This window comes from Hylaeus anthracinus, unplaced genomic scaffold (assembly GCF_026225885.1).
Source record: "Hylaeus anthracinus isolate JK02 unplaced genomic scaffold, UHH_iyHylAnth1.0_haploid 3, whole genome shotgun sequence".
NCBI lineage: Eukaryota > Metazoa > Arthropoda > Insecta > Hymenoptera > Colletidae > Hylaeus > Hylaeus anthracinus.
In genome coordinates this window covers 14,265,401-14,289,941 of record NW_026535284.1, presented here as the reverse complement: position 1 = coordinate 14,289,941, position 24,541 = coordinate 14,265,401, and the positions used below count along the sequence as shown (strand labels likewise).

The window sequence follows — 24,541 nt, the reverse complement described above, 5'->3', positions numbered from 1 at the left end:
GTTACGAGCGAACGAACCGAAATGATATTACGAACGTCGTGTCGCAAATAACGGATTATCGGCGAATGAAGGAATTCCTGGTTTTTATTGAGCTATATAAATAAACGAACACAGTACGAATCTAGTATTTACACCCACGATGATACGATCAACGCAACGATATCCTAGCGCTGCTTCGTCGGGCCAGGACACGTTTGCGCTGGTGGCTCCGTCGTTCAGACGGAAACAGAGATACCCGCGAGAAAATCCGATCGTTCTAATGAGAACTATTTCCTCGACGATCAACCGAATCATTTTTTCGTTATCCCCGAACCCCGAAATTATCACAAGTATGTATACACCCTGCATCGCGGATCCGATGGATACTCGGAACGATCGGGATCCTTCTGTCTCCGTTACGATGCACGGCGATAGGAATGTACCGCTTGCGAATCGATTCGATCGATCGTCGCCGATTCGAGCAATCGCGATGCGTCTCGTGTTCAAAGAATAAATATTTTACCGTAATGAAAGAAGTTGATTATGTAGACGTGACTTCGATTACGACTACCCGCGTACGAGATAGAGACGGGCAAAGTTTCATTCGAATAACAAACGACGAATAAAAGGAACGCGTGGCAATTTATTCGCGACGTTTATTCGATCGAATAGCTACTTGGACAATTTTATCTTGGTTCAATGCGATACATAACATCTATAGTTCATACTCTAATTTTCATTCGGTCGGTTATTTTGCCCGTCTCTTTTACGAAATAAGAACGACTCGAACGCCATCGTTCGCGTTTCGTAGCGTTCTCATGTGCTGACGACAACGTCCGACGAGGACGCTGCGTCTTGTGTTTCAGCGATCTCCTTCTTCTTCTCATCCTGCTCCCCACCCGATATCACATACACCGGTTGTTGGTATGCCAGAAAATGCTGGTCCGCCGCTAACGCTTTCGACGGATCCTTCATTTTCATCTGAAACCGAGCACAATGTACATCACATTATTATACGTTGTTTCTTTTACCATATTATAGACAAAGTTTAACAGCATACTTTTTTGCGGTACAACATCAGCAGAATCAACAAACTGCTAATTATGAACGCGCTTCCCGCCGCTAGAACCAGAGTAGCTGTCTGATAAATGGGTGTCTCCACTTCCGTGAGGATCTCCCGTTGCTCCAGTGCGACTATTCGACTCTGCATGGCCATGGGGGTTGACCTATGGGTGAAACGCGACGTGGTCGCATCCGCGAACGATCCTAGCATCGACAACTTTTGAATTCTAGTCAGCTCCTCCAAGTGGAACGCCACGTCGACTTTGTTCGGGCCTATTATCTCGAAGCTGAGTATGGCCGAGTCTTGACCGATTTCTACTCGTATCGCGTTCTTCACCCTGGCGCCCAGATCGCGTAGAAGATCCTCGGCGTGTCTCGCGAACGTGGTTTCATCGCTGGCGAGGAATCGACCGGGAAAACGAAGAGTGACTTCGACAGCTTCGACTGGCGTTGGCACTAACATATGAGAAAGGAAGACGCGCCTTTAATTTTCTCTGTACGCGGAAAAGAAAATTTGACGTAGTTAGACAGAGTTAGATTACGGGACTTACAGCATATATTCGTTCCCTTCAAGAAAGGCTCCGATCCGATAAGTTGATTGCCAGCTTCGTCGACGCACCAGCACGTATCCCCGGCGCACTGGATCGGTTCGAACCTACCTTGACGATCGCAGATAGCGGGGACGTGGCCTTTGTCCTTCATCGCCTGACACCTAGTGCCCAACACCTTCCCGATTTGTTTCTCGTCGGTTTCCAAGTCAATAAAAGCGTTCTCCATCAACGCTTGAATCTCACGGTCGATTTCTTGCACCGCCGGTCCCCTACCGCTTCTTCTAGCTTGTCTGAAGTTACACTTGGCTTCGGGTCCTCTAGTCAGCGAGCCCTTCACGGGTTGACCCTTTCTGTTAACGCACCAGCAGACACCGACGTGCTCCAGGCACTGCACGGGCTCCCACAATCCCGTCTCTGGGTCGCATCTGGGCAGGAAAGTCGGTTGTTTGAGCCTCTGCGACGTTTTCAAATTCTTTTCGCGAAGCCTCTCGCACTGCGACAACACGGGACAGACCGTATCGCAGACCAGACGACTGGAAAAGTCGTTGTGCCCGAGAGTACACTCGGTTTTCTTTCTGCACTCGTTGCGCTCAGGATCGAAGTACCACCTGTCGGTCTCGTTCAGGCCTATACCAGAGTTGCAGGCAACTACTCTGGGAGGTTCGAAACAGACTTCTCGCGGTTTCGGACAGCAGACAGCGTACTCGTCCAAAGGCGAGAGTTCGCATTTGTGCGTGGATGGACAATGATGGCCGTGAGGGCCGCAAGTAGCCGGCGATCCGTCCTGGTCCAACAACGGAGATCCATTCGGGCACGGATTGTCTTTCTTCGGTAAACATACCGGCACAGGTGGACAGGGCGGCACGCTACAGGCGACCTCCACCATTCTACACGCTTCGTTCTCTCCGCGACAAGTCACGTTCTTGCAAGGATCCCGACAAGAACACGTGGGACATCCAGTGTCCGGGTCCAGATCGAATCCTTCGGGACAGTCGAGTTTGCAATCGATCTCTGGACATCTGAGCGGTGTGCTACATTTAGGTATCACTCCCTCGAGGACTCTGGTCCCCGCAGCTTCCCTACCTCCCTCGTCCACGCACCAGCACATTCCGTTGTGACACTGAACAGGCTCGAACGCCCCGCTGCCATCGCATCTAGGAATGTACGTTCTTCTGGCTGGCTCCCCCGACTCTCTGGCCGCGTGTTCCGCTACTGCTCGCGCGTGTTGACAGGCCGTTGCCATCACGGGTGTTATACACTGCGTTCCGCAGCCGGTCGAGCAACACTTCTCCATCGCTGAACATTCTTGGTCGTTGCTGCACTGCAACTCGCAGCTCGAGGAGCTCGGTACGAGATAAGGACACTGACCTGGTTTCATGGCCAGACAGGCTGGAACCGCGGGACAGAACTGTCCGGTACCGCAGTTCACGTCGACCATCGTGCAAGTCTCCTGAGGACCGCAGGAAACGATCTTGCAGGGATCGTGGCAACGGCATTGCTCGCAACCTGCCGCGTCCACTTCGTAGCCGTAGGGACAGGCCAGGTCGCACATCAATGGCTGACAGAGTTTCGGAAGGTTTTTCATTTCCTTGCAGTCGGTGGTACGATCGACGCCGACTTTTATCGCGACTCCGCGATCGTTGACGCACGAACAGATACCTTGGTGACACTGCAGCGGCTTGTAGCTGCCGTCTTTCTCGCATTCGGGCGCCGGTATCGCCAGGGACATGTCCTCTCGCGTGCCTACCATGCGGTCGTTGAACTCCCGCAAGTACTCGCACACTGAAACGAAACGATGGAAGGTTGGTGTGTCCAAATCACCTGCTCGCGTTTAGATGACTGTTACACCACGCTCGGAAAGTTTACGATAACCACGCGATCTTACTTGTTGGCGTCTTCGTGGAATTGGCGGATATCGTACAGCACATCGATTGGCCAGCTTCCGGTACAGCGGTGCATTTGTAGCCTTGCGGGCAAGTGTCGTTCGCGGAACAAGTCATCGCGTTACGTTCGTCGTCCATCAACGGTGTCCCATAGACGCAAGGACTCGAGTAAGCTTTCCTAGGTCTGCATTCCGGTTTGGTCGGGCACAAAAAGTCCGGGCATCCGTCTTCTTGACTCAACACGCATTCCTCTTTCGCCGGGCATGGAAAACTGCGGGCAAACACGATTTTAAAAAAGTTCTACACTTATTGCTATTGCTATCGCTATTAATTGCAATGGCACGCTCACCCTTCGCACGGATTATCGCACTCGCAAGTGGGACACCCGGAGGCGTCCGTTTTGAATCCATATTGGCAAACTTGGGCGCACTGTTGGGAGGCGCACGATGCCGGGAGGGACCTTCCCTTCGTTGTCGACGCGCAGTCGACCTTATCCGCCGGCCCCATCGAGCCGGATATCTTCCTGCCGTTATTATCCACGCACCAGCAGACTAAACCGTTCCGCGAGCACTGTCTCCCCTCGTAACCGCCGTCTGAAAAGCATTTTCAACATCCAAAAATATTTCGTCTGAACGAAATTCTAGGTAATCTTACAGTAGATGCTTGCCAGCAAGAGAAGTAAAAACGAGTAGAACTCCCTCAAATAGAAATAAGGTGTCGTTAGGTCGTTGTACAGAGTTTGATCTCACCGTCTGTGCACTGGGGAACGTATCCGCGTCCCTGTCTCTCGGAGATGCTCATCATCTCCGCCAGGACCCTGTCTCGATGACAGGCGCTGAGACCCTGAGGAACGGAGCAGACACCGCCGCCGCATCGCTCGCTGTTGCAGCATTTCTGCGGCCCGGGACACTCCAAATCGTGCTGGCAAGAATTCCCGCAAACCGCTGGCTCCTCCAGCGGGCAAGTTCCCGGCCTCTTCAGATTTATACTCGACGGACAACATATTCCGTACTCCTGCTTCGGCTCCACCAGGCAGCTGTACATCGGGGGGCACGTCGGTTTCCCGGGCGAGTCGCCGCAGAGAAATGGCCTCGGCGAGTCCGTGATTTGCAACGGCTCGCCGGCAGGGCAGATCGACGACAGCGATTTCGCTTTACGACAGCTGGGAATCGGCGGACACGGCGGACGTGCGCATGTTACATCGATCAGCTCGCACGTTTGGCTGGTCCCCGGACAGGCGATACCGCGGCACGGATCCCGACACTCGCATTTTGGGCAGCCGGTTCTCGGCTCGATCTGGTAAAGGAAGGTCGTCGATGAGAAACGAGCGAAGGTGGAGGAGGAGCGAAGGTGGAGGAGGAGCGAAGGTGGTTTGGGAATAACGGAGGATCTGGATCTTACTAAATTTTAACGCGGTTCGACCTTCTCGACCTGACTCTTTTTTCTGTATTCCATTCGTTTCTCTTTTAGGAATTAATTTGTATTGAATCAGGATTGGCTGTAATTGAACGTGAAGAGACAATTTGCACAGGTGTTAATGATATTCATTTTGTACACGCACGATCGCTCCCATAAATGTATAATAAATATATCTTATTCGTATGTAATACATATTCATAATGAAAAATTCATTTGGTAATATAAAAACTATTACCTCGTTTACTCAAGCTTCTTCGATAGACATAGAGAGTATTTATGGGATTGATGTATGTTCCTATAAGTCTAGCTTGCAATTTGACCGAATGCAACCAGGAATGTTCACTAGGACGCGTACGTCCCGCTAGGGTCGAAAGGGTTAACTACAGGGGGTACGATAAAGTCCGTGGAACGGAGGTTACCTCGAATCCCAAAGGACACAGCATTCGACAGCTGTGCGCTGGACAGTCTCGAGGACGATCGCAGTCGATGACATCCTTGGTAGGTCCCCTGGTACCGGGAACCTCGACGCCGATCTCGTCGACGCACCAGCAGTTGTTCTCGTGCGGATGGCACTGTATCCTCTCGAACTCGCCGGTTTCGTTGTTGCACGTCGGTATAAACTGCGTTGGTCCACGCGGACCGAGCGCACGCGACCTTCTCACGGCTGCCTGAGCTAATTGCTCGCAACCCGTCAGCTCTCCTGGCACGCATCTCAGACCGCAGGCCGTCTTGCAGCAACGCTCTCCCGACGTCCGGCACTGGAAGTCATTCTTGCAGGCCGGGGATCTTGACGGGCATACGTTCTGCTCCTCGAAGGATGGGCATCGACCTAGCGACTTCAACGATGGCTCTGCAACGGGACATTTCGATTTCGTGACTTGTCTACGATAAATGCGCAGAAACCAGGCCCGTAACGTGATCCGGGACGGGGTATACGCAGACAAGAACAGCGAATAAGGAAGAGGACGAAGCGGAAACACCGAGGCATGTCGGTGAAATACTGTAATGCAAGGATGAAACTTTTTTGTTGCGAAACCTTTAGCATCGTAATTCCGACATTTTTCTGATTGAAACGAGACCAAACACGACGTAACTCTCAACGTATTTACTTGTAACTTATTGTGTATCGTATATCGATGCATCGCTAATTAAAAAAAGATGCATGGTAAATGTCATTCGAATTATATCGTGTTCGATCTTACTTCGATCGGAAAAATGTCAAGAATATGATGGTGAAAGTTTTATCTCTTCTTTATTCGCTGTCCTTGTCTACGTTCGAAGCTCGTCGGCAAACATCAGACACGAACTCTACGTTAACTGCACTCGGTCAGTCCCGAGCTTGAGCGTTTACGGAGACATTACTGTACATCCTGGATTCCCCGAAGACGCGAGGTTTCGGTGAACGGTTCGTTGGCTCGTCTCGCGAGATCGATTACAGGAAACGTTGCGATCGGATCGAATCGTTCACGGTCACGGACGGCGAGGAGCGCTCTTTTGTAGGTCAGATCGAAGCGAGATCTCGACAGAGACGGCACGAATCGCCCTGCCGCTTTCGTTCGCGAACACGCTCGGACCAAATTGTAGCGCAACGATAACAATAATAATAATAAACATAGCCAGAGTCGACCTAACGGTTCATCGCATCCTACTGCCACACTTACTCTGCGCTTACCTAACGCGTTTCCAGCGGTCACCCGAGTCAGACGCTCGGTAGCGAATCATCCACGAGAAACAATCGACAGCGAGTACATCCGATCCTTCGCAACTCCTTCAAATCGATCGATACATCGTGTATGTGCACACTCGAACGCGTTAACCGCGAAGAACATTATTCCTCGAGTTCCCTCGAGCGTTAACGATTTTATTTCACGAACAATCAGCGTTGACGATTGCGCTAAGGAAAGACGGATCGTTCTCGTACGAAGGAGGTCAAGTATGCTCGTAAAAGTGACGCACTCTGTTAAGTATCCGGACACGAAGCATACCGAGTAAACGAGTAGCATTCGCGCGATAGAAGAACGATTCATGGAGAACCAATTTATTTATTCGATAAGTGGACTCGTCGTCTTATACAGTCACGAAAGTCTGGTTCAAACGAATGTTCCGGATCAGACTTTGGGAAAATAGAAATCTACGCGTAGACTAGAAGCTTGCCGCCACCCGGTCTGGTTAATGACGGTACGATCTCCTGTTGCGCCGCCTTTCACGATCCAATCTAGGAGATTATGCCACTATCCGTCAGACAGGTACGCCGCATCTCTGTACTCGAAATCACACGTGGTCGCAGAAGGGTTGAAAAGAAAAGGGGGCGAGTTACCCGTCGAGGTTTCGAGTGGATCCGTCACAGCGAAAGTGGGCACAGATATCGATAGACATGCGCCGTGTTTCAATCGACAATTTTACTTTGACTCTCTACACGCGCCGCGGTTCTCACACCGTTGAAGACGTTCGTAAAAAGACGTTCGTAAAAAGACGTCCGGTGAATTTCCGGTTCGTTGACCGGCGTCCTCCTCTTTCTCTCCGCCTTTCCCGCTCTATCGCGGCCATTTCGTGTTAATCCTCGGCGCAACATGCGAGTTTCGCTGTTACGACATCCTTCGATCGCGATTAAATTCCCCCCTACGAAGGATTAGGCTCGCTGGAACGAGACGAATGGTCTTCTAACTGAATTCGACCGACTTCCTTTCCGTTTCTTCGTTGAAAGAAAACGATCTGAATATCTTATAAAATTAGTATGCACGGTAGAAGAAGAGACAATGAGATGTTGGGGAACAGGAAAGATGCAAGCAGGCGAAGCGCGGACTAAACAAGGGGACGATAATAATGGAGGAAGGAAAATAATAGAATAGCTATCGATCGAAGCTTAATTTACTCGCATCCGCGTTTGGTCGAAGATAAAAGAAACACGATACACGTCGAGGAAAAGAAGAGGAGTGTCAAAGCCCCAGAAAAAAAGAGGGGGGGGGATGGTCAAGGAAGCCTCAGAGACAGGAGGAGGCACGAATTATAAGGAGAGGTACAAGGAGAGGCGCCAGGAATGCGTGGAATGTTCTTTAACGGTGCGAGAGAAATTCAATTTGTTTATCGCCGGCAACATGCGAATCGTCCGAAGCTGATATTTATCGCGAGGGCCTGTATCCTGCTGTAACACATCGAGAATCGATTGACCGTCCGAGAGGCAACTCTGGTCCGCGAGCGTGCAATTTAACCTGGCAATTAACGTCTCGTTAATTACGTCATTTATCCTCGTACGGAAAGCGGCACGGTCCGCCGCTGCATAATCCCCCGACAAATAATTAACTCATCGATTAGAAACGTTCTCGTGTCTCGCAAAGTATCGATATCCGTGTCCGCTCGAAGCAATTCAAGGCGCGAGACATCGCACACCTTTTCTTGAACGAAATAAAAACTGACTCGAGATACATTATTTTCTTGTTTATATTAAACGTAGAAATGAATTCTGTACCTTTGTATTTAATCGGTCGCGACTCTGCTTTAAACAAAAATATTTACTCTCCGTTCTGTACGTGATCTCTTGAAAGATTCAAACTTCTGTCTAACTTGGAAAGGCACGGAATTAATTTTCGGAATAGAAATTAATTCTGTACCGTTGTATTTAATCCCTGTCTAACTTGGAAGGGCACGGAATGTAATTTCCACGCTTAATATTTAAAACGTTTCGAGATTCTTTAATTTCACGTTAAAGAAGAGGCGGAGGATTGGAGGACCGTGCGTAGCTCCGTGTAGCTTTTTCGTTGTTCTCGCGACGTCAAGGACGAACCGCCGAGAACGATTCACGAAAACCGATCACGTCCTCGCCGTCGCATTATATGCAGATGCACGCCCGTTTCGAGAGAGCTCGCTTTCCTTTTTTCTTGCCCCGCGCGTCCTCGCGGCGACGATCGAACGTGAACACGGGAGGGCTCTATTGTTTGCTAATGGCCGCTCTTTCAATAATTCGGGACCAATCGTTACGAACGAACGGGCACGGTGAAACGGGAAATCGCTGTAAAATAAAATGACGCCGAACGTATAATAAAACAGAAAAAAGAAAAAAAAGAGTCGGACGTACCTGCTGCGACCGATGACGACAGGGACAGTAGCAGCCAGATCGACGACACCCACACAACGGCGCAGGCAAGCCCACCGTTGCAAAAATCACGGCGCATCCTCAGCGCATCAAGTGATTTTTTTTAATCGACCGCTATATCTGAAATTAGCGGAAAATGTCGAGTTAGCGGACCGTGTCGAATAAAATCGATTCGTCCGAGCGTGATATCGACGAGGGTGTGGACCTTCGGTGCCTTTATATTATTTATCGTTGGATGTTTATGGATTCGTAAAAAATATGGGGAAATCTACGAGGACGTGCACGAATACGAAAAATGTATAATGTATCGACGATAATAGACACGTTATACCGTTTGGAAGACGAGACGTACTTTCGTTTAACTTTCGTTTTCTGCATTTTTCAAAATGTGAATTCCCATAAACACGCTCGGTCTATTTATCGCAATTAACGCGGTTCCCGTCCAATTGATCTCACTGAAAATAATTCTTCAAAGACTCCGTCAGTTTTCGACGAGCCACCGCGGACGAGGCGAATCAATATTTGAAGCGATACGTTCCGTTTCTGTATCTTTCAGCCGCTATGAAAGTTTCTCGAAATTCGCGAACCGCGTTCCGAACCAATAGAGGCCAAGATTATAGATCCGTAATGGAAAAAGTTTGCCCGTGAAGTCGGTGGTCGTCGACTCGAAAGCGCAAACGCCAGACGGCTTTTTCGTTTCCCCTCGCAGCATTTCGGCGAAATTAAAAAGCGAGAAAACACCACCGCGATCCAACGGCTTGCATCCGTTTCGATTCCGACGTTGAAGCATCTCAACCCCCTGCACGACGGTTTCCTCTCGAATCGCGATCCAAAAAAAAAGAAAAAAAAGAAAAGAAAAAAGGAGGCGATCCGTTATGCCGTTTCAGAGAAAGCGAAAATACCCTCGAATATACGCGAATACAGAGTAAAGAGATGAATCGAACCGGGATGCTTGCTACTCGTCAAAGGCAAGGCTCGTATCGACGTTCAAACTGTAATAAATTTCATATCATCGATGCGACCTTAATTGATTTTATTGAAAAGCTATAAGTTCGTTTATATCTTGCGAAAGTGGATACCGGGACTTATCGACGTATGACATAATAACGTTCAAGGCCGCAGGTGGTAAGAAATAAAAAGCAATAAAGATCGGATACGTATCGGAAACGAGGGGGGTTCGAGGTACGACTAGGGTCCCGGTGCTTCGCCTCGTTACGGTGGAACCTCGATAATTGCGAACAACTCGAAAATTCTCGCGGAGAAAGTGAGAATACGTATTTCTAGTTACTACTAAAAAAAAAAAAAAAAAAAAAAGAGAGAGAGAAATTACCAAGAGTACAGGAGTGACTAAATAATTTGACTAATGGCCGCCGACGGACGGGGTACGCGAAGCGCTCTGATTAATTTTGCAATTCAAGACCGTCGACCGTGGGTTTATTGCTTCGCGGCACGGCTCTTAACGGGTGGACGGGAAATAATCTTTTAATACCACGAGCAAGTGGCGCACTCGGTAAAAGTATTCTCGAGTCAGGGATGCACCGCAAGTTAGGTTTCTCCGTCTCAAAAGGAAGAATAACAATGGAAGTTACGTCTTCTTATTCGTTATGCCGCGGGGGGATATTCTAATGCGTTCTTCTCCGTTATTCATGAGGCGAAGTCGGCTTCGGGGATCTACGAATTGTCGGGAACGTCTTTCCTTTCTTTCTTTTTTTTTTTTTTTCTACCCTTTGTTCCTCGTTACAAGTTCGACGGCTGAGGGAGGGAGACACCTCTTTCGCCCTGGCGGCTCGCGGATATTTTCATCCCGACCTCATAAAGTATGTAAAAAACCGGAGCGAAAAAGAGAGACCGTTCTCCCTGTCTCCTTGACCACGGGAAAATTCCGATCCGGAAGCTCGCCTTCGTCGATACCCAGCAAAATTGAATTTTTCTAGCGAGGAAGGAAAACGTCTGGTCAACGCCCCGCTCACTAAAGCGAGCGAGAAACTCGTCCGACTTATTCATTTCGCGATCGAATCGGATTCGGTGAATTTTCGAACAAGTTCATAACTCGAAGATTGAAATCGTCCCGAATATTCATCGTGTTCCATCAGCGGAATACGTAATCCGGTACGTAGTTGCAAGAGCGCGGGATTAAATTTCTTTGAAGGATCTCTTACCTCCGCCTGATCTGATATGTGTGGAATCCCTGCTACAGATTCAACCGCGTAACCACGGCTATGGAACTAATTGGAAACTTAATTAGAGAAATAACTCGAAGGCTATTATTTGTATTACACCGGTATCTCCCGTTTGTCGGAGTAATCTGAATCCATCGTTCGAAGCGCGTCGGGAATATCCAGACGAACCTTCCAAAGTCTCTGCGTTCAATTCCGAATCTCGCGTACAATTTTTTATGCAATCGTAATAACGTTCAGTCATTTCTCGTTCAGTGAATCAATAAATGATACTTCGAACGTTTCTCAAGGCCATCGCTAACCTCGTCACTAGTCTTCGTTATGAGCTACCTCCAAATTTGTTCCGCGTCTCTGCGTATTAATCCTCGGAAATGTTTCGCTCGGTTCCCGAGTTCGAGCGTTCGTTTAATACGTACTCCGGATATAAAAATTTCACCGCGGAAATTCAATTTTAATCCTGATGGAGGACTGCCATCGTCGCTTCGGTCTCTCGTATGGCGGATATTACGCGCATCGATTTGTTTCGTTGGAGAAAAAAGCTCCGCGGTCAAATTATCGGAACCTTCTGTAAAATATTGACCGCCTCGGTTTCTTCAGCCCCTGGGTATTCTTGAACCATCTACCGACGTCAAGGATACGTATCGAGGCATCGGTAAGAAGTTCGGTGTGCTCTCATTTACGGAAATATTAGACACCGAAGGCTGTGGGGTTAGTTAATATTTCATTTAAAATACTAAAGAAATTTTATAGTGACGGTATAACGACTGTATCAGAAAGGTGAGAAAATATTGTAAAATAAGAGTGATTTTTTTTATAACACTTAAGGCTGATCGCGCGCGGACGCAACTGATCGGTTTCGAACCACTCTGAGATAGTTGCATGCGACCGTGGATCTAGGTAAAACAAAGACAGTGGAGTAGGTAAAACAAAGAGCGTACAAACAATTTGCAACACTAATTTCAAATCGGTTGCGCGCCAATGTGCGCTCGGCCTAAGCGTTATAAAACGATGTTACGCTTCGAGCAGCAGAAGTACAAGTGGCATGAACTTTTAGGACGACCTAATACGTTCTACGTTTCGAAGGGTTAAACGTCCTCCACGTCCGAGCGTGCAAGAAAACTGTTGGCATCGTACGCTGCGCTATAAACTATATTCTAACCGAGACCGTCGTTTCGAAACGTTCAAGACACCGAGCTTCCTCCGAAGTAGTTGCTGGCCGTTTGTCGAAGGAGTCGGACTCGAGGCTGGCCATTTTTTGGGGACACCGTGTATTCGAGTATTCGTATGACCGCAGGGGACGAAGTTGTTCGACGGTGAAATTACCCACGGTTACATCCTTTGGGAAGCCTTTGAATTTAGAGCGCGCCCCGCCGTATGAATAATGCATCAGTAAAGACTGTAACGCGGCTTCGACCGCTCCGGCGTCATGGTAATTACATCGATAATCACGTTCAGATTACGCTCGTGGCCGTTGCACCGCCATCATTCCGAAATACCTAACTTCTACTCGGCCCTGGTAATTGCTACTCGGGGACGTCGCGTCGTTTCCTTGATGCATTTTAGGTGGAAGGGAGAGGGGGGGTGGAGAGGGGGGGGTGGAGGGGGAGGGGGAGGGGGAGGGGGGTAGGGGCCAGATTTCCAGCAGGAATTTTTCTGTTTTATTTCTTTCGAACCAGGGAACGTTGACAGCGAAAAAGCAATTCCTCGAACATCAAAAGCTTGGACGAGCCAAATGTAAACACAGAATAGAAACCTCGATCGAAATATAACTGCAACGTTGGGTTCCGGATTTTCTTGGATACTTTATATCGGAACGACCGACTCCCACAAAATCCGCCGGGCGAATGTTCGTCAACGGTTGTCGTTCTGTTAAAAAAAAAAAAAAAAAAATTGAACGAAAGAGCGTCAATGCTCTATGCGGGCAAAGAACGCCGATCGGCGAATTACTTTCGTAGCAAAGCGAAGTCGAGACACTTCTGCCCGATCCGTTCGCGATCAGCGAGCGACAATGGTTCCGCACCTTCGAAAGGATGTCAAGCAGCTAATTCTTGCACTTTATAAATCGAAGTACCGAGGATAAAGAACACGGAATCGAGTACCTATTCGTCTAACAAACCAAAGGCCATCGCGTCTAAATTTAATCGCTCGCGTAAGCTATGTATAAGCTTGTATGCAGCGAGAGATCGAATTAATTCCGAACCGAATTAGAGAGCAAGTTTTCCTCTATATTTAGGCCGGTCCACGGGCGAGAAGATCGAGGGCTCTCCGAAAGCTGGTAGACAGGATGTGGGTCACTTCGTCATCGGAGTTCCTTCCGGGTCGAGAGCGGCTCTGCTCTCTCGCGTTGACTTTCTATTGTCATACCCATGCTCGAATCCACGTATGACGATGCCGTTCGTGCGTCATCGGCGGAACACTTTTCGAAAGGTACTTTTAAACGAGTTCCAGGGTACCGCGTCCCCGCGTCGGAGATGATCCGGCGCGGGTCATCGCCCGATGGAAATCGTGGACGACGGGACCGAGTCGAATACCAGAATCGAACAGTGGACTACTTACAAAAAACCGTCTTCGTGCACGGTTGTATCCTCCTCGCGAGGCTAAGTAGCCCAATGGGTACCGATGAAAATAGAAAGTGCGCGCGTATCGTCGATAGCTTTCGGTCGATGATGCCCATTGGAACGTTCGGGTCGAATATCATCGGAAACTGGAAGATTCCAGAGCGGAAGAACTATTTTGGAGAGTTTTGAAACTAACCCAAACTCTCGAAAGAGTTGAATGTTCAATAGGTCGTTGTACGAAAGTATCGAGGTGTAAAATTATATGTTTCCGAATAAAATAAAATAGTGGAGTATTCCACGTCGTAAAGCATCCCTATACCCACGGCATCCTGTGTAACACTGGGAGAGTTAGCGTTCAACTTACGACCGGTAGCGCGCGTTGCAGCGCAGTCCCTGCATAACAGATTGCCATTTTACGTCGTCGATTCACGACTTCCTACGTTTCTTTTTTCCGGACTTTCTTTCGCTAGAAAGTCGCTTCGTTCTCCTCGCGTGAATAGCCTAGCTGATGGTGATCGAACGACGCAAGAACGACGGGAAGTGCGTCACGCAAAATCTACAAGAGTTAAATAAAAAATTAACGGCGGAATATTCTACGCCGTTTGCCAAAGCTTTGTGTTCGCTCCAACTTTTACTAAATCGTTATCGATCCCATCGACGGCGAGAACTTCTACCGGGCGAAACCACGTTCGAAAACGGTCGACTCCAACCTCAGAGGCAAGACGCGGAATTCCTTAAAAGCGTCTGTACGCCAGGAAATGGATTCTATCTAGACAATAACGACCATTACCTCTCATACAGGAAGCCGTCTCGCATGCAATATGCATACCCGCGATATTGTGTCCCATTAAGAAGATGCCTCTACCGCGGTTAAAACCGAGGAAGGTTTCCCGCTCTTTCGTTCAACAACTCTCCACTTCGACAAGCCGTTTGGTTCCCGCCAGTCGTTGAAACGCACCGCGTTTAAACTCTCGTGCAGAGTTTCCGCGTGCGAAACTTCCTGGTAATGTGTAATTTAACGTAACGTGGGATCGATTTTATAAAACGATCGAATTTTACATTTGCAGTTGAAACATCGCACATAATTTCTGTCGGCGATAAGTTAAGGTTGCCCTATTACGCCATTATGCTATATCAACGGGTTCTTGGCGCCAGTAATAATCGTCGGATGTGGGAACTTCGCGTTAGGTTGTTTCGCGAGTACCGAACAACAGCTGGCGAAGCTAACGGGCCTTACCGTTTCCCACCGAGCGGATATTATCGGCGTCGCTGTCGTTGCTCCCTTCGTTTTCAGCGAACAGACAGGCCTGACTGCCTGCGAACTTTGGTCCAGTCGTTAGCTTTGCGCATGGAAGCGTGAAAAGTAAGTATTTCATAGGTGAATAAACTTCTCTTGGGTTCGTTGAGAATAGGAGGTGTTAGGCCGAACGCACACGGCCGCAACAGATTTGAAATTAGTGTTGCGAACCGTTTGCGCTCTTTGTTTCACCTACTCCACTATCTTTGTTTTAACTAGATCCACGATCACATGCAACCAGTTTCAGAGTGCTTTGAAACTGATCGGTTGCGCCCGTGTGCGATCGGCCGTAGAGATGAGCGATGGGACCAATCCGATGATCTACGCGTTGATACGGGTACGTGGTAATTCCCAAGTATTTTTTTTTTAATTCCTGACTCGATTTACTGTAAAAAAAAAATGAGAGGAATGCTCCAGATCAATACTAGAACATCGGTATTAATTTCTCCAGAGTTCGGATCAACTAAACTAACTAGTCGTAGCTCGTCCCGATTCCCATGGTCGTTGCAAACTCCGTGCTAACAAGCGAACACATTGTAGGGGCTCGTAGATATAAGCACGAGGAAACCCCGCCGTCGATTCAGTTCGCAAACCTGGTCGAAGCCTTGGAAACGCCGCGATCGTTTTTGGCTATCGAATATCGCAAACCACGCGCTGCGAGCCAGGTGAAATAACATCGACGGCCATGACGGATGCCCTGTTTGGGACAGCCACGGACAGACCGCGTAGAAAATTCATCGAGAATCTACTTTCGAGACCGACTCATCGCGATACGAGTCTCTCTTCTCGATAGCAGAGAAGATTCTCGTGTACAGAGAAAGCGGCAAGAAAGTTGATTTTGAAGATGCTCGAAACTTTCTGAATCTTTCAGAGTTTCTACGCGTTACTCGACGACACGTATGTACCTCAAATGATAGACGAGAGAAAGAAAGACCGCTCTTGGAAGAAACGTGGTATGCAGATGAGTACTTGAAAATAAAATGAAATCGTGTACTTGCATCGATATATTTGTATTTCGGCGAGCTTACGTCAAAGTCACGTCCGAAGCGATTTCTAGGTGGTGGAGGAAGCGACCTTCGGCGTCCACGCGATTCTAATTCCGCCTATAGCCATTTCCGTACTCGTCGGGATTTCGCAAGCGTGTCACGAGGTGGCCGGGTTGGGAATCTTGTTCGACGCACCCCCGTTCCGATTCGTGAATGCCGCGTTCCCCATTGTTCGAGGTCTCTCGAAAAGGCTTCCGGCCGCGAATTCGCGTCGCAGTTTTTCGTTTGTTCTTGTTTCGCTCGCGAGCCACTGTGTCGCACAATGGCACGCGACCGTCCAATGGGAGAACGCACACAAAGCGCGCCAGAAGCTTCGCGACACGTGTGCTCAAGGAACATTTCACCGTTCCAGTTGTTTCTTTCTTTCATTTCATTTCATTTTTTTTTTTTTTCTTTTTCTCTATATTCTCTGTTCCCGCGGAGACAGCGCGGAGGACGCTCTTTCGAGGCTGCTCTTTTCAACGACGGACACAATGCAGGGTGGACAGGGGAGACGGTATTATTAGTAGCGCGTGGAAAAGCTGCGTTCACAAACTTTCTACCGTCGAGCGGACCGCTCAGAAGCGATCTGGAACACGCGATAGCTGCGGAACGTTTCCGCGTGTAAACCGTCCGCGGTCGGTCGTGAGAAACAGAGGCGTTATCGGGGCGTTAATCAGATCGGAACACGATCGCTCGCGGCGTTTTCATACTGGCACCGATCCTCCGCGCGGTATTCGTGTAACGACGGAATACGATCGATCATTGACTCGCGATTCGACGAGTGTTGGAGGTGGACTCGAGAGGAGATTGCGTTCAAGCTCGACAGACAAAGTTACTTCAAATTTTCGAGATCGACTGGATTAATGCAAGATGGCCATCGCAACCATTAAGGGTGTTGCCCCTTGACGATCGGCAAGCGAGCAGTGTAAAGCCGGCGACTGAGACTTGCAACAGAACGCTGCAATGTAACTGTTCGGCACGAATTGTACGGTTCGGCACCAGCGTTACGTTACAAGATCGTTTTTGGAATCACGAGTGCTCGCTTCGAACTCTCGGCTGAATTCTCTCTAAATGCTTCCTACTCAGTTTAGCGAAAAGTAGACGATCAAAGAGGTTCGTCAAAAAACCGACAGACCAGTGGAGCACGCAAGAGCGCAAGAGTCCCGTCCAGACTAAGCGAATTGCTCGCGTTACGTTACAATGTTCTGTTGCAAGTCAGTCGCCGGCTTAATATGATTCTAACCGATTGATACGCTTCTGCAGACTGCTCTTTTTTCTTGGACCTCTTTGTCTTTCACTCTCTATCCTTCTGTACGTTCGACGATCGACTCGAGACAAATGTAAACGAGGAATAGAAACCTCTACTGGATAAATGCAATGTTGAGGACTACGAGATCGAGCGTTCTATCTCCGAAGTGGTTGTTAATGGTGGACCACGTGATTTTGCGACGACTGTATCCGCGTATCGCCCGGAACGAAAACGAACTGCAAGTCCGAGGAGCGTTAAAAGATTCACCCGTTGCTCGGCACAGTTCCGAATGAATGCGGATAAATGAACGCCGCGCAGAAACGCGCACGGAAACTTGTCTATTTTCGGGGCTCGGATTCCGTTTCGTGTCTCCTTTTCGTACGAAAACGAGGACGTTCCAATTTCTGTGAGCGCCGACAGATTTTCCCACGGGAAACGGCCGCTTGGAAGTTTCGTCCGTGCCACGGCGAAACGTTGGACGATACCGCCCTACTGCGGAAATATCCTGGCTCGCGTCGATACCGCGTACCGAAATTCAGTCTGCACGCGATCGAGAAGTTTGAATACTTTTCGAGAACACCCTCGGGAGAATCTGTCTGTCAACGAACTTCGATGCAATTAACTTCTACGCGCGCGTCAAGCGTTGTAGAACGCGCAGAGGGAAATAATTTTACGTAGAATTTTTGTAAAAATTACGCTTTAAAGCTCAGTCGGACTTATTAGTAGAACCTCCGAGAGTATCGGAGAGACGAATTAGTTTCAGCTGAAAATTTCGTCGAAAGCATCGAAAGCATCGAAACCTGTTATTCCGTATTTCATCATCGGCGCGTTGATATTTCAGCGACAGGGATATTGATTCGTCGTAAATCTTCGACGCCTGTCGGAACGTAGTCGACTGCAATTTAACGTTTCTTTACCTCTCGTTTCCTAAAAAGAAACTTTCTATTTTCCCGGGAACGTATATTCGCGGATTCCTTCGAGTAGCTTCCCGGAAGCAAACGAATCGTGTGAAAGAATATTTGCCTACGTAATGTTCGAGAGGAGGTCGAGAAGATGCGCGAAACTCTGCACGAGTTCGACAGTGGAGCTCGAGTGGTTTTCCCGTGGAAACGTCTGGTAGCATTCTAGCGAACATTTGGCTCCAATTAGGTTCGATGCACGCGTTATAGTTGTACCGCGATCGTAATTTAAGAAAAGACGCGAGATGAGCTGAAAGAAAAAAGCTTCGAAAAGACGCTCGTCCGTGGTTTTAATGATCGCCGTTTGGCTCGCAGAGGTGGGCAAATGGTTTCTTTGAGGAGAACCGCGGCTACGTAGCAGCTTTCTTCGTGAAACGCTATTGGAAATTCTTTGTGGCGCTCCCGCAGGAAGCTAGCGAACTCTGTGACTACCAAGTGGTTGATTCGAGCGTATACGTTACGAGCACAAAGAACGTCGGGGCCACGCGGTAAATATTTTGCGCGACGTCGTGCGCAAAGTTGTTATTTAAATTGCTCCTGGACCACGTCGACGGGCCACGTCAAGTTACGGTTAACAATTACAACGTGGAGAAAATTGAATTCGTACTTAGTACGCGAATACGCTCACGGAATGTAACCTAAACTGATTTACAATGGTGTAGATTTTCAGTGTTGCGTTAAATACCAACTTATTCCGTGTCACTCTGTATAACGTAGAATCTCGTGGATTATTAAATTTTGTTTGGATTTTACCGGAAAACCATTTTCGGTCAGAGTTGCGGCAGCTTCGCAAAAGTCGCCGTCGCGTTAAGTATTGCTTACGGGAAACGCGGTTCGGCTAACAAATGGGTGGATGTTAACGAAGAGAACGGTCCAAAGAGATTTTGCATCAGAGACGTTCTGTTTGCGCGCAAACGAACTGCCAGGCCTTCCAGCCGCTTTTAATGGAGGATAACTTTGAGCTTTGTTTGCTTGTAACAAGCGCGAATCGCGAGGTATAATTAAACGGGGGATATCGTTGACTAAAATAATTAATAAACGTCCAACGAGGCCAAACGACGAATGAAAGTTACCTTTGTCGCGACACGTTCGTTCGCGACGAATACCAAATCTAGATTCAAGCATGATTCTCATGTGCGATGATATACATTTGTATATACAGTGGGTGTAGAAAGTATTCGTATTGTAATTTATTATCTTCTTTTTTTTTTAAACAATATTATTCTACATATTCGCGGAAATCTCTAGAATAGATAAATTACAAAAAAAAAAAAAACAAAAATAGCTATTTATGTAAGTTGCGAAATTAACGAGAAAAGAACAATTAATCGATAGAAATGTCGAAACAATAAGTATTTGCACAACTGTTTAGAGGTACTTTTCTGGAAATTTGATGTTTTCTAATTCGTACGGAGCAATAAACTAATACGTGTTTACGTTACAAACTCTACTGTAAATGGTTCGTCGTAAGAATCGTACAAATGCTTATTGCTTCTATACTTTTACCCACATTTCGCATTTCTTTTGTTAATTTCACAAATTATATCAACTGGTAAATGTTGTTCGGACTATATCTATCTTAGAGATTTCCGAGAATACGTAAAATATCGTTGATTATAAAAAAAGAAGTTAAGAAAGTACAATTTCACGCAAGAGTTTTTCGGGAAATTGATCGGTGTACGAATAGATTCTGCATCCACTGTATGCGTACGTACATTTAAGTTTCAATTCGTTTTCAGAATTTACAAAAATACGAATTTACAGAAATATTCAGTCCATCGATAACCGTCAGGAATGATAAAAAAATATCGTAAAATTGTCACGGAACGCGCGAGTTTCGGAGCGGTGGTTATTTCGTCCGAGTGGACAATCCCCTACTTTAAATGGCTCGTACCTATGTTTCAAGGAACGCAATAAAACTGCACGGAGAACTGAAAATTCGCTCGTCCGTTATCTCGTAACGCTGAAATTACGTTGTTTCTTGCTTCAGGAACGCCAAAAAAAAACTCGGATTACGAGAGCGGATAAGCTGGTCACGTACGTGCAATTTTCACAGACTCGGCGTACACGGAACGTCCTACAAATTGTGGGCGTAACTTCCAGCATGAATTCAGCGCGCGAAAGTAGCGAAAAAAAAAAAAAAAAATTTTATATAGAGTGGATGCACCGGGAGCGAAACGTGGGCCAAAAAATCTTTATCAATTTTCGGCTTGTTAATTTCATCGTGGAACGAAAGATCTTTGAATTACAATTTATGTAGGTTTCGTGTAGCTTAAAATAAAATTCGCTCCGGTTTCAAAAATATTGTCTTAAGGGAAAATTACCGTCTAGAGGCGTAATTACTAACATTTGTTTGGCGCAATCGGTTCGACGGATGTTGAGCTATCGTGAATTCGAGTTGGAAAGATGTAGTTTCGAACGTACCCGATTGTCTGGAGCTATGATTTTATAATACTTGCACGAATTTGGACGAATCCTGTTACTTGTTTATTCAACGTGGCGTATACTTTCGATATATACAAAAAGAAATTGTGTCTCTAGAGAGGAATCCCTTTTTAAATGGGCAACTACTCGCTGCGTGTTTAAGGCCACATTTTCCGTCGAACGCAACGTAGCTCGTAGCGAAACGTGCGTTGCACAATGCGGCCTTAATAAACGATACGAATCGAGGCGAGGTTGGAATGCAAAGAAAGCACGGAACGATTAATACCCGAGACGCATCGCGAGATGTTCGCGAACCGTCGCGTTGGAAATCCATCGGTTCGCGTTACCGACGACTGGGTCTCGGTTCCAGGAATAAGCCAACGTAGAAATTCCGTTCTTGTTGCCGTTTAGAAAGTACACGGGCAAATGGACATGTACCGTAGATTTCACGAGAATTAATTGACTCGGTAATTCGCAACGGACTGCCGTGCCGTGGGGGGATTCGCCGCGATCGCTGAAATTCACGCGCGCGCACGCCCGTAATGAAAAATCATGCGAATCACTCGCTGTAACCGTACGTACAATTTCGCTCAACTGTTTCGATTAAAAATAAATACGGGGGAACATTGGAACAAGGGCATCGTCCCAGCTTGTACAACGGTTCGCATAAACATCCGTTTGGATGGATTTTGAATACAAGTGGGTGTAGAATGTATTCGTACAACGATCAATTTCCCGAAAAACTCTTGCGCGAAATTGTACTTTCTTAACTTCTTTTTTTATAATCAATGATATTTTACAATATAAATTCTCGGAAGTTTCTAAGATAGATACAGCACAAACAACATTTACTAGTTGATATAATTTGCGAAATTAACAAAAAAAAAAAATGCGAAAAGTGGTTAAAAGTATAGAAGCAATAAGCATTTGTACGATTCTTACGACGAATCATTTATAGCAGAGTTTGTAACGTAAAACGTATTAGTTTATTGCTCCGTACGAATTAGAGAACATCAAATTTCCAGTAAAGTACCTCTAAACAGTCGTGCAAATACTTATTGCTTCAACATTTCTATCGATTGATTGTTCTTTTCTCGTTAATTTCGCAACTTACATAAATAGCTATTTTTGTTTTTTTTTTTTTTGTAATTTATCTATTCTAGAGATTTCCGCGAATATGTAGAATGTCGTTGTTTATAAAAAATAAGTTAATAAATTACTATTTTACATAGTTTTTTTTTTGGGAAATTGATACGAGACAACTTTTTAATACATATATTTCATTTAAGCCAATTTTCGGTTTCAGCGTTTCAGTGACCATCGACTCGAACCGAAATCTCGTAATTGGTTCCGGCTCGGTTATTTTCAGCCAACAGCTTTGCTAATTATTGGCGACCATTTTTTGTAATACTTTCCTGATTCGGTATAATGGTTGTCTAATTGGTGAAAATTGATTAACTTACGATTTCCAATTATTCGAGGATAAGTATTTCAAGGATCGTGAATTCATAGTTTAATTACGAAAAGTACGAAAAAACTGAACGGAGACGTGTCTGGAAGCTCGTCTAATACCGGGGTAGAAAGCAATTTTACTTTAAGAATGGTATACATTAACCGTTTACTTTGTAAACGCAAACTCTTCCTTAAACGGAACGCTAGCCATAAGGCGACGTTTCGAGCGAAATGAAAATTTCTCGAGTCTTTGCGGGACGTTTTTAATCGATTGCAATAAGAGGCTAGATGAACACGCGGAAAACAAGTCTGGGAACGAATTTCTTCTTTCCACGTTGAAAATGACGCGATAAAACCGCTTTTAAAACACGAGCTATACGAGAACTGATGAAACCATTCCGTGCATCTATATATTTAAGGAACTAAGCAACAATTTACGACAGCCATATCGCTCTAAGGACTCTGCGCGTATTTCCAAAAAAATGCAACATAGTCGATTGTTCGAAAGCTCTAAACTGAGAAGACGCTTTACAAAAGAAAACGTTTAACATCGCACAAAGTGATTTTTTGGTGGACGATACGTTCCCGCGGTTTTCTAATCCTCGCAAATTCAAAATGTCCGCTCGTAAACGTTAACTTTTTTCCCGTGTTTATCGTATCGGTCTTACTACACGCCACTTGCGACTAATTTAAATCTTTACGATGCCCATGGCGCACTTCGCTTCACTTTTCCGGATCATTCTTTAATGTTGCATTCGGTGAGATTAGGAATATTCTAAATTGAATTAACACCGATACGTTATTTTCTACTCCCGTACGTAATTATCAACTCCTTGCCTTTTTCCCTCCTCCGTCCTATTTCTATTCCATTATCGCGATTCCATATTCGCAACGAACAGAACACAAGTAACGACTATCCGAAACGAATAATCGCGTTCGCGGAAACTTGGTTAAATAAAAAAAAAAAAAAAAAAAAAAGAAAAAGAAAAAGAGATTAAGTAATCGGTGGTAAAAGACTCACCTCGATTTCTGTTATCCGCGGAGAAGACGCGTAGCAAATTAATCCTCGTGCTCTCCTCGCGAACGGGTTCCGTTGCACAACGTCAGTTTCTAGCACTGTTCCGTGGAAATCTGATTTCCGTTGAAATTCCGCAGAGGCGCGTGGCGTGGGTTCGCCACCGTACACAAGCGTTAATTGGCCGAGGGAAACGAATGTTTCGTTCGATTCGAAATCGCGCCGCCGTTTCGCAAGTTTCGCGCGCCTTTTCGCTAGCTCAGTTCGCGTCGAGTGTCGTTCGTGCACTGTCCTGGCTTCGTTGCGTTCGACGGAGCCAGGCCTCGTATGATGACCCCCTTCTAGAATTTTATGGCCCTCTCGACGTACGCCAGCCCCTCTGGACACCCGCCGTGACGCCCGCCCGACCGATGAATGTCATACCGTTGTGTTCGATCGGCCGATCGAAAATTTTTCCCTCGCAGCGATTGACCTCTGCCACCAGACAACCGTCCCGCTGGAAAAACATCAAATGAATCGCTCGAAAAGCAAATAACTCTGTGGCTAGGTTTATGTATATATATTTTTTTTTTTACTTCCACGAAAGCGACCCGTTGTAGCATTTATTTGTTGTGACTTCGAACCTTTACCGACCGGTAGCTTATCGACGCTTTACCGACTGGTAGCCTATTAATCGGCTTTTTTTGCCGAGACAACCGATAATTTATACAAGTATCGATCGAGAAACGATTGTCGAAATAAAGAAACATCGTAATTATACGTCCAAACGATACCGGTCGATAAATCGTTAAGGTCCATTTTGAAGTTGAGGCGAAATTATATTTCACGGGCGATAAGGAGTAACTTGCGGAGAAAAGTTTTCTACTAAAGTAACGGATACGATTAAAACAAACGGGAGTGTAAGAATTGATCTCCGTGGCATCGAGACGAACTATAAATAGTTAGTACAAAGTATCGTAAACATTTGTGATGGTTACATCCGATGCTTACATTTCAATAATAGATGAAACGGGTCATCGATCGACTGGATGACCCAAAATCAACCGGAATTATGCTGCCACAGTCAACGGCCTTTGCTACGAGACACCGTCTATACATATGTCTATACATATTCAAACGGTGGATACCGTGGACCTATCCGCGCACTCTTTTTCCTCGTTTTCTGTCTTCCCATTCCTCTTCTGTTTGTATTTTATTCAGAAGAACCGTAGTGTCCTGGGAAAAATTCGCGTGACTTACGATGATCGCGTCCAGCGACGCATTGAAAAGGACTGAAGTTGTCGGGCCGAAAACTTGAATCGTGGCGTTAATGATTTGTTTATCGGACTCTTCAGAATTTGTCTGACGCTGAAACATGTCAATGACAGGTAGTTAACAAAAATATGCAGCTAGTTAAAA

The 24,541-nt window shown here is 46.6% G+C and overlaps 1 protein-coding gene across 1 annotated transcript; it reads right to left on the bottom strand.

Annotated features, from left to right (window-relative positions):
* Positions 1–66: 66 nt before the first annotated feature.
* LOC128893870 (balbiani ring protein 3-like) lies at positions 67–24,541 on the bottom strand. The gene is made up of 10 exons (XM_054155165.1): positions 24,134–24,541; positions 23,150–23,639; positions 8,967–9,104; positions 5,314–5,744; positions 4,225–4,771; positions 3,825–4,068; positions 3,478–3,746; positions 1,593–3,374; positions 1,040–1,497; positions 67–960 (listed from the first exon to the last, which is right to left on the bottom strand). The coding sequence occupies exons 3-10, from the start codon at positions 9,061–9,063 to the stop codon at positions 796–798; spliced, it is 3,993 nt and encodes a 1,330-aa protein (XP_054011140.1). The 5' UTR covers positions 9,064–9,104; positions 23,150–23,639; positions 24,134–24,541; the 3' UTR covers positions 67–795.